At 38.4% G+C, this 13,016-nt stretch overlaps 1 protein-coding gene across 1 annotated transcript in view; it reads right to left on the bottom strand.

Annotated features, from left to right (window-relative positions):
- LOC138158498 (probable C-mannosyltransferase DPY19L2) overlaps positions 1-13,016 on the bottom strand; it is a 162,735-nt gene that overhangs the window by 56,843 nt on the left and 92,876 nt on the right. Inside the window, exon 10 of the mRNA XM_069084566.1 lies at positions 679-756. Coding sequence (XP_068940667.1) covers positions 679-756 — 78 coding nt within the window. The remainder of the gene's footprint in view (positions 1-678; positions 757-13,016) is intronic.

Raw genomic sequence — 13,016 nt, 5'->3', positions numbered from 1 at the left:
TCTTCCAGCTCTGTTCAGCAGCACATGGATAGGAGCAAATAGGATGGATGGTCCAGATAATCCAGGGATGAAGTTTCAAAGGGTGTGATGAGCGATAGGGCGAAGAGAAGCTGACTCACCAAGGTGCCAAGACGTGAAACAACGGAGAGAGCACAGATGGCACAAGGCTGATAAGCTGAGAAAGAACTAAGGAGTGGAGAGAATGGAGGGAACAGAAAAGAGGAAGGGATGACACTGAAGAGGAGGTACAGGGCTCAAAAAACACAGGGAAAGATGAATGTCAAAAGATTATGATCATACTATCACGTGATAACGGGTGGCCAGCAGGCACCATATGCACAGAGCTCCAGGACTTCCTGAATTCAAATGTGGCCTCAGACGTTTACTAGCTGTGGGACCCTGGGCAAGTCACTCTACCCTGTTTGTCTCCGTTTCCTGATCTGTAAGATGATATGGAGAAGGAAATGGCAAACTACTCCAGCAGCTTTGCCAAGAAAACCCCAAATGAGGTCACAAGGAGTAAGAATGACAAAAAATGTTACTATGCAAAGTCCAATGAATATGTCTTAGTTAGGACTACTTTGGTTAAACTTCTATAATAAAGTATGTAAAGTAATTAGAAAACTTCCATCAAAGTATTTGAATTTAATATCAAATTATATTAGAATTAAAAATTACCATGTTCACAAAGATGATCTTCAGAAATTTGTACGGCTCAATGTACCCCACAACATACATAGGAAATAATGAGGCCATCTGAAAAAAATACATAGTAAAAATGTTGCATAAAATTAAATTATTAGTTTGAGATATATAACACACTAAAGAAAATATTTCTAAGGATATTGGCATTATGCTGTAAACCCTCTTCTAATGACATCTGACAAATGGTTTCCAAAAATCAGTGTCCATTTATAAAATAAGGAACCTCAACTCAACTACAGAGTAACTCAATGTTTCAAAAGCAAAACTAAAAGAATAAAAATATTGATCTATTTCATAAATGTATATTATTTTTATAAAAGACTGGCTCATAATTCCACATTTTCATCGTCATTAGAACTTTATCCCATAGAAACTATCTCAATGTTTAAAATCACAAAAGATTTTTAATGTGAAAATATTTTAATTTCCTGACACTGTATGGATATAAAGTCCTGCACTGAGACTTCACTGGAGCACTGAGGTGACCACTGGTTCTCAAAAGCCTGACCACTGATGCCCAAGTTCTGGCAGGCTCTACCATGGAGGAAAAGCTGACAGCACAGTACTAGTAACGAACCATGTGCTCTTTCCTAGGCCTGGTCTCATTACGTACAAAAATGCTCATGAGCAGACTGGCCACTTGACAGTAGATTTTTTTGGCCTTGGCCACCCATGCAACAGATGGGCCTTAGTCCTATATAATACCTAACCATGTCTACCACAACACTCAGAGTTTGGTGGAATAGGGAGTCAAAGTTGGTAAGAATCACCTATTTTTAGGCTGCCTGTAAACACTGATTCTTTAAACATGAAATCCTTATCCAAAAAGTGGCCCAGTCCAAATTAGGAGAGAGATATTATCGTATTTCCAAAAAATGGCTACTAAGAAAATATCAGTTACTATATCCCAAATGCCTATTTTCTTTTAAAAAAAAAGTTTTATGAGAACAATCTACATGCATTTTGAAGATATCTCTGGTAAAGGTTGAAAAGCAAGCACATAGAATATCAAAAATTAGTAGACTTTATATTAATACAACTGCCTGAAAGGTGTAGAATACAATATCCCACTGTGTTTACACAGGTTGACTGAGAAAAAAAAAAAAAGAATGTGATTCAATACAGCAAAACACCACCTTAAAGGCTCTCCAAAAAGGTGTCTCCCATGCATGTATTTAAAGTCATTACAAAGATGTGAAAGAGATAACTCTGTTCATATGCTTTTTGTGAAAAATGACTCAATCAAAAAATACAGGGGGGACGGAGTCAAGATGGCAGAGCAGTAACAGAACTTCCTTGGGGCTCCAGCTTCCACCTCCACCAATTCATGTAAAAGCTGACTCTGAAGAAACTTTGGAGCTACAGAACCCACAAAACGACACACAGAAGCTACCCTCCTCCTGCTAAGGACAGACCGAAAGGGCGGCAGGAAGTGACCAGCGCAGCACACTTGGAGCCCAGCCAGGCCCCACACCGAGGTTTTAGACCCAGGGCGGGCCTGACCAACCACTGGCTTGAGGGACTTTAGATTACCAGAAGCTGTGGCAGTTTCCAGAATTATCAACACATAGATGCTAAGGACAAAGTGAGAGGTCAGTACACTGTGGACTTTGGGATCCAGTAGTTGGGAGTGCATCGGCCTTTGCTCCATGGGCGAGAAGCAGCTGAGGCCCTGCGGCCCTGCAGCCACAGCCACACATGGCAGCTTCAGCTCCTGGTCTGCAGATTATAGGGGGACCAAGCGACCAGTCTGAGGGGTAATCGCTCTTGCTTTAACCTGCTTGGATCTGGATTGTGGCCTAGGGTAGAGGTCATGGGATATGTGACCAGCTTGCCAAAGGATGTGGAGACTTCAGAGAGGGCACCCAACTAATACCTTCAGCAGCTGAGAAAACCCCAGTGTTTGTAACAAAGCTCCCCTCTCTGGTGGCAGAGTCCTACTATGGCAAGAAGCCCAAAAGTCAAGCAATTTAGTAGCAACATGAGCAGGCAAGGGAAGCAAAATAAACAGAGCAACCCAACTTTACACTCCTATTTCGGGGACAAAAAGGATCAAAGCATGGAACAGGAGGAAGACAGTGAAGTCAGAACTCCTGAACCAAAAGCTTCCAAGAAAAATACAAGCTGGTTACAGGCCATAGAGGGCCTTAAGAAGGATTTTGAAAAGCAAATAAGAGAAGTGGAAGAAAAATTGGGAAGAGAAATGAGAACTATGCAAGAAAATCATGAAAAGAGAATCAACAAGCTGACTGAAGAAAATAACACCTTAAAAAATAGACTAACTCAAATGGTAAAAGAGGCTCAAAAAGCCAATGAGGAGAAGAATGCCTTAAAAAGGTGAATTTGCCAGATGAAAAAAGAATCTCAAAAGCTCACTGAAGAGAATCATTCCTTCAGAATTAGATTGGAGCAAATGGAAGCTAATGCCTTTATGAGAAAACAAGATACCATTAAACAGATCCAAACAAATGAAAAAATAGAAGGCAATGTGAAATATCTCACTGGGAAAACCACTGAGCTGGAAAATAGATCCAGGAGAAATAATTTTAAAATTATTGGACTACCTGAAAGCCATGATCAAAAAAAGAACCTAGAAATCATACTTCAAGAAATTCTCAAGGAAAACTGCCCTGATGTTTTAGAATCAGAAGGCAAAATAGAGGTTGAAAGAATCCACCATTCACCTCCTGAAAAAGATCCCAAAAAGAAAACTCCTACGAATATTATAGCCAGGTTCCAGAATTTCCAGATCAAGGAGAACATATTACAAGCAGCCAGGAAAAAAACAATTTGAATATTTTGGAAACACAACCAGGATAACACAGGATCTGGCAGCTTCTACACTGAGTGATTGAAGGGCTTGGAATATGATATTCCATAGGTCAAATGACCTGGGATTAAAACCAAGAATCACCTACCCAGCAAAACTGAGTATCATCTTTCAGGGGATGGTCATTCAGTGGAATAGAGGACTTTCAATAAAAAACCAGAGTTGAATAGAAAATATGATGTTCAGATACAAGAAGCAAGAGAAGCATGAGAAGGTAAACAGGGAAAAGAAATAATACGGAACTTATCAAAGTTGAACTATTTACATTTCTACATGGAAAAACGCTAATTGTAAGTAATGAAACTTTTCTCAGTATGAAAATAGTTGAGGGGAATAAGAATAGGAACATATATATATATGTCTATATAGGAGGGTATATGGGCATATGAATACATATGTGAATGTGTGTATATATGTTTACACGTATACATAGATAGAGGGCACAGGATCAATTGAATAGGAAGGGATAATACTTAAAAGGTGAAATTAAGAGGTGAGAGATGAATATAATGAGAGGACGTGGGGAGAGACAGAATGAGGTAAACTATCTCATATAGAAGAGGTAAGGGAAAATAGTTACAATGGAGGGGAAGAACAGGAAGGCAAAAGGGAGGGGTCAACCTTATTTGCATTGAATTTGGCTTAGGGAGGGAATGATATACACACTAAATAGGGTATCTCACCCTACAGGAGAGTAGGGGGAAAGGGGATGAGAGGGGATATGATGGAAGGAAGGGCAGGCTGAGGGGGAGGGAAGTTGGAAGCATCTACTTTTGAAAAGGGAAGGGATCAAAGTAGAGAATAGAACAAGTGGGAGGTGGGATAGGAGGGAGGGAAATATAGAAATACAGCTACACATGTACAACCTATACTGAATTGCTTATCTTCCCAGCAAGGGTGGGTGACAAGGGAGGAAGGGAATGAATCTGGAATTCAAAGTTTTAAAATCAAAGGTTTAAATATATATACATATATATACACTATTATTAATATTATTTTACATATAACTGGGAAATAAGATAAATAGGCACTGGGGCATAGAGATCCACCATGCCCTACTGGAACGTTGAATGGGGTATGAGAGAAGATGTGGGGGAGAGAGAAGATTGGAGGAGGGGATATCCAGTGCAATTGCTATTTTGGGGTGGTGGGTGGGAGAAAAACGGGGATAAAATTTGTAACTCAAAATCTGGTGGAAATGAATGATGCAAACCAGAAGTTAATAAAGCATTTGATTTGGAAACAAAATACTGGAAAACTTCTTAATTGAGAAGAGACTGGCCTAAATTTTCAAACAAGAAAATCAACACATACAAAGTATGCCTATCATACGGATTCTGATATGCAAGATGACATACAATCCATAAAGCTTGATGATATATCACAATACAGATCACTTGGACACAGAGGATAAACAATGAATTGACCCCTAGACAGAAGAGAACAAGAGGTGAATAGGACTGCCTTTAGAAAAGGTCTGCAGTGCTTTTAATGACCCTTTTTCCTCAAACCAAGGCCCAGTATTCTTTTGGTGATGCTCTATGGCAATAAGCCAGAGAAAGCCAGTCTAGTAAGAATTAAAGTTGTAAGTCATCTAATGAAATGAGAAATACATAATGTATAGGCACAAGTTGGCTACAACATATTATCAATAAGAATAACATAGGAAAAGTGTCCAATCATGGCATGAGAGTACAAGATCATGTATGAACATCCCATATGCTCCCCCAAGTATCCATGCAATGTCGAGTTTTTTATTTAACTTTTTTAAAATTAATTATGTGTTTATAAATAGCTAGTTTTACAGGCCAAGCTAAATAAAACATGGAGTAAAAGTGAGCAAAGATGTTAATTCAACAATTCAAGTCATATTCATTAAGTGACTACAACGTGTAAGGCATATATGATAGGTGACTGGGATACAAAGATCAAACACATAGCATCCCTGCCCTAACGGAGCTTACAACCTGATAATGGGAATGAGAGAAGAGTGCAAATAAACATAATACAGTTAGATTGTGGCTCATGCAAAGGAGAGATCTAGACAAAGTATGATGGAAAATCTCAGGATGACTTCCAGTTGCATTCTACTTTTCGGTATTACAGAAACTCAGAGTTGTCAAAGAAAAATGGTCACTATTCTTAGGTGGTAAAAATGTCATCGGATAACGCTACCAAAAAAGACAAAAAAAGGCTTCCTTTTGTCACTTCCTCATTAACAAGAAACTGAAAAGTGAACTCCTGCTCAACAGTCAGTGCACCTGGCCTTTCGGCTAGCTAGGCCACCCCCAATGTCAGAGGTCCTCAAGTTGCTCTGCTCCCCTTTACTCATAAGCCAACCTTTCCATTGTCGTCAGATTTTCACAGTGGCAGAAAAACAGGGCAGGGGATCTGGAAGGGATCGATGGAAAACACAAAGGACAAGCCATCTATGGGGCAGTCCTCCATCTGAAATGTACGTCTAACTCATTCTTGGTGTCAGGGGTATGACTGGAATATGATTAATCAATATCCAGACAGCAAGGTGGCACAGTGAAGAGTGTACTTGGAATAAGGAAAACTTTCATTCAAATGAAGCCTCAGATAGTTACTGTCAGCCTGGGCAAATCATATTAATAGCACCTGATTCCCAGAGTAGTTGTAAGGATAAAATGAGATATTTATAAAGCACTTCACAAAACTTAAAGCGCTACATAAATGCTTATTATTTCTTTTATTATTGTTGTTGTTATTAGTATCTCCATGTATTTCACTCATCAGTTTTGAAAGGAAAGAGAACAGAATGTATTCCTAACAATTTCCCAGAAATGAATATGTAAAATTGCATGGATTAATGTTTGCTTCAATATTTAATATTTTTTACCAACAAGTTAGATAACAGAATGTCAAATGTGCTCATTGTAGTTGCTAATAGCAGACTGTGTAGAAATAATAGTCATAATAGAAAATTAACATGGTAACCACATATGCATTCTAAAAACATGTGGAGTAAAGTGTACCAAAATTCCTGGGGCGAACAAAGCCACACAAACGGTAGAGGACAAAGGTACTTTATCAAGGACTGTATAAAAACATGTCAGAAAAAAAACAATCTAGGCATCTTAAAACATAAACTAGTTCTGGGTGCACACTCTTGAATGAATGAATGAATATGCTAATAAGGATAAACTACAAATTATAAAGGTATTTGTTCAAAACTTATCAGTGACTTCAAAAAGAAATACTGACATTCAGAACAGTCCATTTTCTAAGACAGTCTAAATATTTTGTAGGTATTTTCAATGCGGTAACAGGAGCTGGAACTGACTTGATAAAGCTTATACTTTCCACAGGACAGGTTGAACCAGGGAATAATCTTTGGTACTTGTCTCCATCTCACCAGCAAGGGCACCTTCCTCCACCAAAGTAGGTCCCAAGTGGATCACATTATTGCATTCTATGCCACTGTATTCCATCTCCTTACACTCCTGTGAATGAATCCTCAACCCACGGTTTACTTAAGATACTAAGGATGGTCCATAAGCATCAACCATGCACCTTCGTCACAAGTTGTACCTCACTCTTTTATACGCTCTCTTTTCTTTTTTTTTAGTTCTACATCTCTCCTGGCCTCCTTTATGCTATATCCTCTGGACAGAACCTTCACTGGTAATAAGGCACTGCCCTGCTCCCCATCTTTAATTCTTTAGAGACTACAGCACTGCATGTACCACCATATGGCAATGCTGGAAGAATACTGCTAATAAGATGGTCCCTTGCTGGAGAGAAAAGCACAAAAACAGACTCTTCCTCAATGTAGTTAAACAGAACGATCTAAGACTAAAAGTCAATATTATTTGTAATGGGGAATAATAGGCCTTTATATTAAGATCTGGGGTAAACCAAGGATGTCTGTCATCATCACTGTTATTTTATATAGTTCTAAAAATGCTACCTATAGCAATAAGACAAAAAAATGGAAGAAATAAGTATAGACAAAGAAAACTAGAACCACTGCTTTTCCATACGATTTGATCATCTACCTAGAAAAGCTAGAGCATCAACTAAACTTAGCTGCAGCTTAATTACTTCAGCAATGATGCAGAATATAAAACAAATCTACAAAAATTATCATTCTTTTTGCGTATTACCATCAAATCCCAAGAGGAAAAGATAAAAAGACTTAATCCATTCAGAGTAAGAATGTTACAAATATACAAGAGTCTACACCCACCAATATCCACATTGAAAAAATAACATAAAAATAATAAATATATACTTAAACTACTGCATTTGTTTAGGCCATGATAACTTCTAACACAACCTAAATTTATTTGGTGAAAAATTATTCAGTCTGACAAAGGATTAAGGAGCTGGAAAAAATAACTAACTAAATTCAACTAGTGGAACAAAAAGTCAAGAAGCTCAAGGAAAATAATGGGGGGAAAATGAGAGCAATAAAGGACCTATATCTCAAATTTCACTACAAAACAGTAATCAGAAGAACTATTTCATACTAGTTAAAAAACAATTAGGTAGATAAGTGGAACAGATTAAGAACACACACACACACACACACACACACACACACCCAAAAGCAAATTCATGATTGAGCTAGGGATAGGGAGGACCACTGAAGAAAAAATGGATAATTTTTATTACATAAAAATAAAACTTTTGAACAAACAAAACCAATGCAGTTAAAATTAGAAGGAAAGCAGTTAAATAGGATAAAATCTTTGCCACAAGATTCTCCAATGACCTCATATCCAAGATAAACAAGGAACTGATTCAAATACTTACTATGAACAAGAATCATTGCCCAGTAGACAAATAATCAACAGATACAAATAGGCAGTTTTCAAATAGCCACATGAAAAAAATGTTGTAAATCACTATTAACTACAGAAATGGAAATGAAGACAACTTTGAGATTACACTTCATACCTAAAATATTGGCAAAGATGGACCCCCACACACACAAAAATAGGAAAATTACAAATATGGGAGGGAGGTGTGAGAAGATAAGTCCACTGATGCATGGTAAGCTGGAGTTAGGAAGACTCATCTCCCTGAGTTCAAATGTGGTCTCAGACACTTACTAGCTGTGTAACCTTACACAATGTCACTTAACTCTATTAGACTCAGTTTCCTCAACTTCAAAATGAGGTAGAGAGGGAAATAGCAAAAAACTCCAGTATCTTTGCAAAGAAAAACCCAAAACGGGGTCATGAAGTATCAAACACAACTGAAACAATGAAACAAGAACAAAAATAACCTGACCCATCAAAACTAGAATTTTATAATTATGCCCCCATAGTCACTAAACTAGCTAGGACAATACCTTCCAAGGGAACAAAGAAAGAGAAAAAAAAGCCCAAATGTAAAAAAAAAAATTAAAAACTTTGTAGAAGTTTTTATTTTTTACTGGCAAGGAACTTAAAACTAAAGAGGTGCCTACAAATTAGTAAGGTTGAACAAATTATAGTATATGAACTTTTTAAAGTATTATTGCCCCATAATGAATAACAAAAAGGAGAGTTTCAGAGAATCCTGACAAGATTTTTTTTAATTTTATGTTTATTTTTAGGTTACAACATTCATTTCCACAAGATTTTGAGTTACAAATTTTCTCCCCATCTGTCCCCTACCCAACATTCCCAGTGATCCCACTGAATACCCCCTCCCCCAATTTGCTCTGTCCTATATCCTCTCCCATTCCCCTCCAAATTTCTGGTAGGGCAAGATGGATTTCTATACTGCAGTAGCTGTATAGTTAATATAAGTGCATGTAAAAAATAATAATTTTTAAAAACATTTTGATTTTAAAACTTTGAATTCCAGATTCTTTCCCTTCTTCCGTCATCACCCACACTTACTGGAAGATAAGCAATTCAATATACATTGTATATGTGTAGTTAGGTAGAACATTTCCATAGTGAATATATTGTGAAAGACTGACTATATTTTCCTCCATCCTATCCCCCCCCACTAGTTGTTTTCTACTTTGACCCAGTTCCTTTTCAAAAGTGTGTGTTTCTAACTACCCTCCCCCCCCAATCTGCCCTCCTTTCTATCATCCCCCTCTTATCTCCTTCCCTCCTACTTTCCTTTAGGGTAAGATACCCAATTGAGTGTGTATGTTATTCCCTCCTTAAGACAAATTCAATGAGAGTAAGGTTGACCCATTCCCTTTTGCCTTCCTATACTTCCCCTCCATCGTAACAGTTTTCCCTTGCCTCTTTTGTATGAGATAATATACCCTATTCTGTCTCTCCTTATCTCTTTCTCTCATGATATTCCTCTCCCACCTCTTTTTTTTAAATATCATCCCTTCCTATTCAGTTGATCCTGTGCCATCTATGTACGCCTGTACACTCATATGCACATATACCCTCTTGTATAGACATATATATGTATGTATAAATATATATATATATATACATTTATATTCCCTTCAACTATCCTCATACTGAGAAAAGTTTTATGAGTTACAATCAGAGTAATCTTTTTTTAATTTGTTTACTTTTAGTTTACAGTATTCAATTCCACAATTCCTTGAGTTTCACATTTTGCCCCCTCCTTCCCATCCCCCCCATGGCGGCATATAGTCAGGTATAAGATCTGTAAATACTTTCACATTATACATTAGTCACATTATAAAGACAGACTGTATCAGATGGAATGAAAAATGGTAAAGAGGATGTAAAACCAAACAAGAAAAGGAAAAAGATCAGGTATTTTGCTTCCATCTAGATATAAACTCAGTTCTTTCTAGTTCTCTGGATGCACACATTTCTCTCCATCATGAGTCTTTTGGGGTTGACTTATATCACTACATTGCTGAAAAGAGTCCAGTCTATCAAAGTTGGTCATCACACATACGTTGTGTCTGTACTTGTGTACAAATTTCTCCTGGTTCTACTCTTCTCACTCAGCATTAGTTCATATAAGCCTCTCCAGGTAAATATGAAGTAAATACTTACATGTGAACAGTTCAACTTTGATGTGTTCCTTATGATTTCTTTTCCCTGTTTACCTTCTCATGCTTCTCTTGTTTCTTGTATCTCAATGTCAAATTTTCTATTTAACTCTGGTATTATCATCAAGAATGCTTGAAAGTCATCTATTTCACTGAATGACCATATTTTCCCCTGAAACATGATACTCAGTTTTGCTAGGTAGGTAATTCTTGGTTTTAGTCCTAGCTCCTTTGACCTCTGGAATATCATATTCCAAGTCCTTTGATCCCTTAATGTAGAAGCTGCTAGATCTTGTGTTATCCTGATTGTGTTTTGACAATATTCAAATTGTTTCTTCCTGGCTGCTTATAATATTTTTTCCTTTATCTGGGAACTCTGGAACCTGGCTATAATATTCCTAGTTTTCTTTTTGGGATCTTTTTCAAGCAGTGATTGGTGAATTCTTTCAATTCCTATTTTGCCCTCTTGTTCTAAAATATCAGGGCAATTTTTCTTGAGAATTTTTTGAAGGGTGATTTCTAGGTTCTTTTTTTGATCATGGCTTTCAGGTAGTCCAATAATTTTACAACTATTTCTCCTGGATCTATTTTCCAGCTCAGTGGTTTTCCCAATGAAATATTTCACATTGCCTTTTATTTTTTCATTTGTTTGGATCTGTTTAATGGTATCTTGTTTTCTCATAAAGGCATTAGCTTCCATTTGCTCCAATCTAATTCTGAAGGAATGATTCTCTTCAACGAGCTTTTGAGATTCTTTTTCCATTTGGCAAATTCAGCTTTTAAGGCATTCTTCTCCTCAATGGCTTTTTGAGCCTCTTTTGCCATTTGAGTTAGTCTGTTTTTTAAGGTGTTATTTTCTTCAGTCAGACTGTTGACTTGCTTTTCATGGTTTTCTTGCATCATTCTCATTTCTCTTCCCAATTTTTCCTCCACTTCTCTTACTTGATTTTCAAAATCCTTCTTGAGCTCCTCTAAGGCCTGCAACCAATTTATATTTTTCTTGGAAGCTTTTGGTACAGGAATTCTGACTTTATTGTCTTCCTCTTGTTCCATGCTTTGATCCTTTTTGTCCCCAGAAAAGGAATCTAAGGTTTGACTGTTATTCTTGCTTTGCTTCCTTTGCTTGCTCATGTTGCCACTCAATTACTTGACTTTTGAGCTTTTTGCCACAATAGAACTCTGCTTCCAGAGAAGAGAGCTTTGTCCCAAATCGCTGGGGTTTTTCTCAGCTGCCAAAGGTATTAGTTGGGTTCCCTCTCTGAAGCCTCCACAAGGTCTGGCATCTGGTCACACATCCCAGGACCTCCACCCGAGACAGCAATCCAGATCCACGCAGTTTAAAGCAAGAGCGATTATTCCTCAGAACGGTTGCTTGGTCTCCATACGATCTGCAGGCCAGGAGCTCTGAAGCAGCCATGCGGCAGTGGCTGCACAGCCACAGTGCCTCCGCTGCTTCTCGCCTTCTAACCCTGGGGGCAGATGCCGGACCACACTCTTGGTCCCCCTGATACCACAGAGTCCACACCGACCTCTCAGTTTGTCTTTGGCATTTATGGGTTGATACTTCTGGTAACTGCCACAGCTGCTGATGATCCACTCTTCAGATGTCCTCTCCAGCCGATGCTGGTTGGGGCTACCCTGAGGCTAAAACCGCAGGCTCATGTGGGGCTGGGCTCAGCTCCCAGCATTCTGTGATGGACCCTTCCTGCTGGCCTGTCGGGCTGTCTTCAGCAGGAGATTTGTTTCTCTCTGTCACTTTGTGGGTTCTGCAGCTTTAAATTTTGTTTAGAGTCATATTTTATAGGTATTTGAGGTGGTTATGGGAGGAGCGCACGGAGTTTTCCTGCTTCTACTTGGCCATCTTGGCTCAATTCTGACAAGATTTGCATAAATTGATGCCAAGTAAAACAAGTAGAATAAGTAGAATATATACAACGATGTTGAAAAGATAAAATTTGAAAGACTTGAGAATTCTGATGAATTTTATGAACAATGATAATTTCAGAGGACTGGTAAGGAAACGTACTACCTACTTCCTGGAAGACAGGTGATAGACTAAACATATAGAATAAAACATACATTATGGGAATTTGTTTTGTTTGAATATGTCCACTTAAAGGGAAATAATTTTAAATTTTTTCATTTTTTTAAAATGGGGCAGATGAAGATGGCGGAGTAGAAGCACGACCCTCCCGCGGCTCCAGCTTCCACCCTCCCCAATCCATGTAAAAAGGGGACTCTAAACAAACTTTGGAGCTGCAGAACCCACAAAATGACACAGAGAAGCTAACCTCCCGCTGAGAACAGCCCAGCAGCACACTCTGGGAGCCGAGCCCAGCACCACGCTGAGGCTTTAGCCCCAGGGCGGGCCTGACCAGCCGCCTGCCAGAGGGACTCCAGATCAGCAGAAGCTGTGGCCATCTGCAGATTTATCAACATGTAGATGCGAAGGACAAGGTGAGAGGCCAGTGCAGTCTGGACTTTGGGACCCAGTAAGTGGGAGTACGTGGCTTTTACCCC

This window comes from Petaurus breviceps, unplaced genomic scaffold (assembly GCF_028583685.1).
Source record: "Petaurus breviceps papuanus isolate PSGF00001 unplaced genomic scaffold, PetGlider_PUasm1.0 174, whole genome shotgun sequence".
In the NCBI taxonomy this organism is placed as follows: domain Eukaryota; kingdom Metazoa; phylum Chordata; class Mammalia; order Diprotodontia; family Petauridae; genus Petaurus; species Petaurus breviceps.
Note: the sequence above shows the minus strand (reverse complement) of the source record. Positions and strands in the feature narration are given on the sequence as shown.